Raw genomic sequence first — 1,906 nt, forward strand, 5'->3', positions numbered from 1 at the left:
CACGGACCAACCTCCTTACGTGGCATTCTCTGGGTTACTCACTATCTACTATTATTTTATCGCTGCCTTTCACCAGGCAGGACAGACACATTTCCAAAATAACTCTGAAGGCTGTCCTTTTGTACTGCAGGAGAGTGACTCACAGTGATTTCATGACGTCCGTGCTAATGCCTCTCAATGTGGGTGCTTGGGTGCCTGAATAATAACGGTGCTCGTCTCTCAATAATGCCTCCACTGCAGGCGGGATTCACACACCAAGACACTTACACAGTATTAGCATAATCTGCTTATTTAAAGACAAACGGCTGAGCATATTTCTTTACAGCCAGTGTTGGATGGCAATTAGTAGAATTGTTGGGTCCTTGTAAAGTACAGAGTGTGGTCTAGATCTACTTTATCTGTAAAGGGTCTTGAGATAACTCTTGCAATGATTTGATACTATACATAAAATTGCATAGTTATTTAGTGATGTGATACAATGATCATACACATTTCACATGAGTATGTAATGCAACTAATTGTAACTAATTTGAGTCATATTACAGTTGTATTGCCTCACAGGAAATCAGAAATTGAAGCTCAAAAGAGAAGACATGTTTTCAGGTGGCTCGCAGTGTCACAAAAAATTCAGAAAACAAAGTTTGCTTGCTCTTTCTTTGCACACATATAAGATTGAACTTTAAGCCGTGCACAAACGGACAGAACTGCACAAACTGAAGACACACAGAGAAGCTGGGATCTACGTTAGCAGGCAAATAAGCGATGTGTTTTAAGCTCAGTGTTCCTCCTCAGGCAGCGGCCGAGAGGATCCGAGGAAACCCTGGCAACAAGAACATGTTTGTCCATCCTTCAAACAGAGTAGAAATACGTCGCTTTCCCATCCCACACTCATTTACCTGAATGGTGTCTAATCGACTTAATTATGGAAACAATATGCAGTTTGTATGGGCTAATCGTTAAATCAGAAAGAGAGGGAAAAGAGAGAGAGCAAGAGAGAGGAGATGAGAATGGTGAATGAAGGCAATCTAATCAGGAAGATGCGTTTGTACTGGTCCTCTCTGTCGGATGCCCTTAACTGATGGCCCTCTAAATGTCGGCTACACCCAGTATCTGTATGCACATATTTGGGTGCCAGCATATGTGTGCAAGTGTGTTTAAATGCTCATGCATGTGTAAGTGTATGCAGCACCGGTGTGTTACTGCAGGGGTAGAGGTCAAGTGAGCAAACAAACTCTCGCATGAGAAGGCTGAGAAGAATCGTTACTCACTCGGACCAGTCAGAGACGTAGCAAAACATGAGGCGGCGAGCGTGATAGGGCAGCCAGCAGACCACGAAGGCTATGACCACCGCTCCTGAACACGAGAGAGAGAGAGAGAGAGAGAGAGAGAGAGAGAGAGAGAGAGAGCATCAGAGGTCAAAAAGAAGAATATTGACAAGAAGCCAAGAAGCATTACACACAGTATAATGCTCAATACAAGTTTATCAGTGTGACATTAAACATTATCCCTCGAGTTGTCTTCCCGCCAAAATGAATGAAAAGCAACACTTTTGTTGATGCTTTTTAATCAATCTTTTTAACTCTTTTTTTTTTTTTTTTTACATTTTTGTCCCTTTTTTCAAAATATTTTTCAATGTTTGTCAATTTCTTTTGACGTAAATCTAATTTATTAACTTTAGTTTGGAATTTATGATCAATAAACCTCATTTATAGGAAATTATACCTAATGTTTGAGTCAGAAAAGCAGAAATTAGGAATTATTTAAATTAAAGGAATGGATGTTGATGGATAATCACAGACTGGAATATGTCAACTTTTACTCAATACTATTTCAAAAGCACTTTGATTTTTTTTTTCAAACGCTATAAAATTGAATAAGACGCCCCAAAATAATGAAAGTAGAGATT

General features: G+C 39.6%; 1 protein-coding gene across 1 annotated transcript in view; it reads right to left on the reverse strand.

Annotated features, from left to right (window-relative positions):
* Positions 1-1,906, reverse strand: part of ntsr1 (neurotensin receptor 1 (high affinity)) — a 38,079-nt gene that overhangs the window by 7,224 nt on the left and 28,949 nt on the right. The window contains exon 3 of the mRNA XM_032521063.1: positions 1,269-1,353. Coding sequence (XP_032376954.1) covers positions 1,269-1,353 — 85 coding nt within the window. The remainder of the gene's footprint in view (positions 1-1,268; positions 1,354-1,906) is intronic.

This window comes from Etheostoma spectabile, chromosome 7 (assembly GCF_008692095.1).
Source record: "Etheostoma spectabile isolate EspeVRDwgs_2016 chromosome 7, UIUC_Espe_1.0, whole genome shotgun sequence".
Lineage (NCBI taxonomy): Eukaryota > Metazoa > Chordata > Actinopteri > Perciformes > Percidae > Etheostoma > Etheostoma spectabile.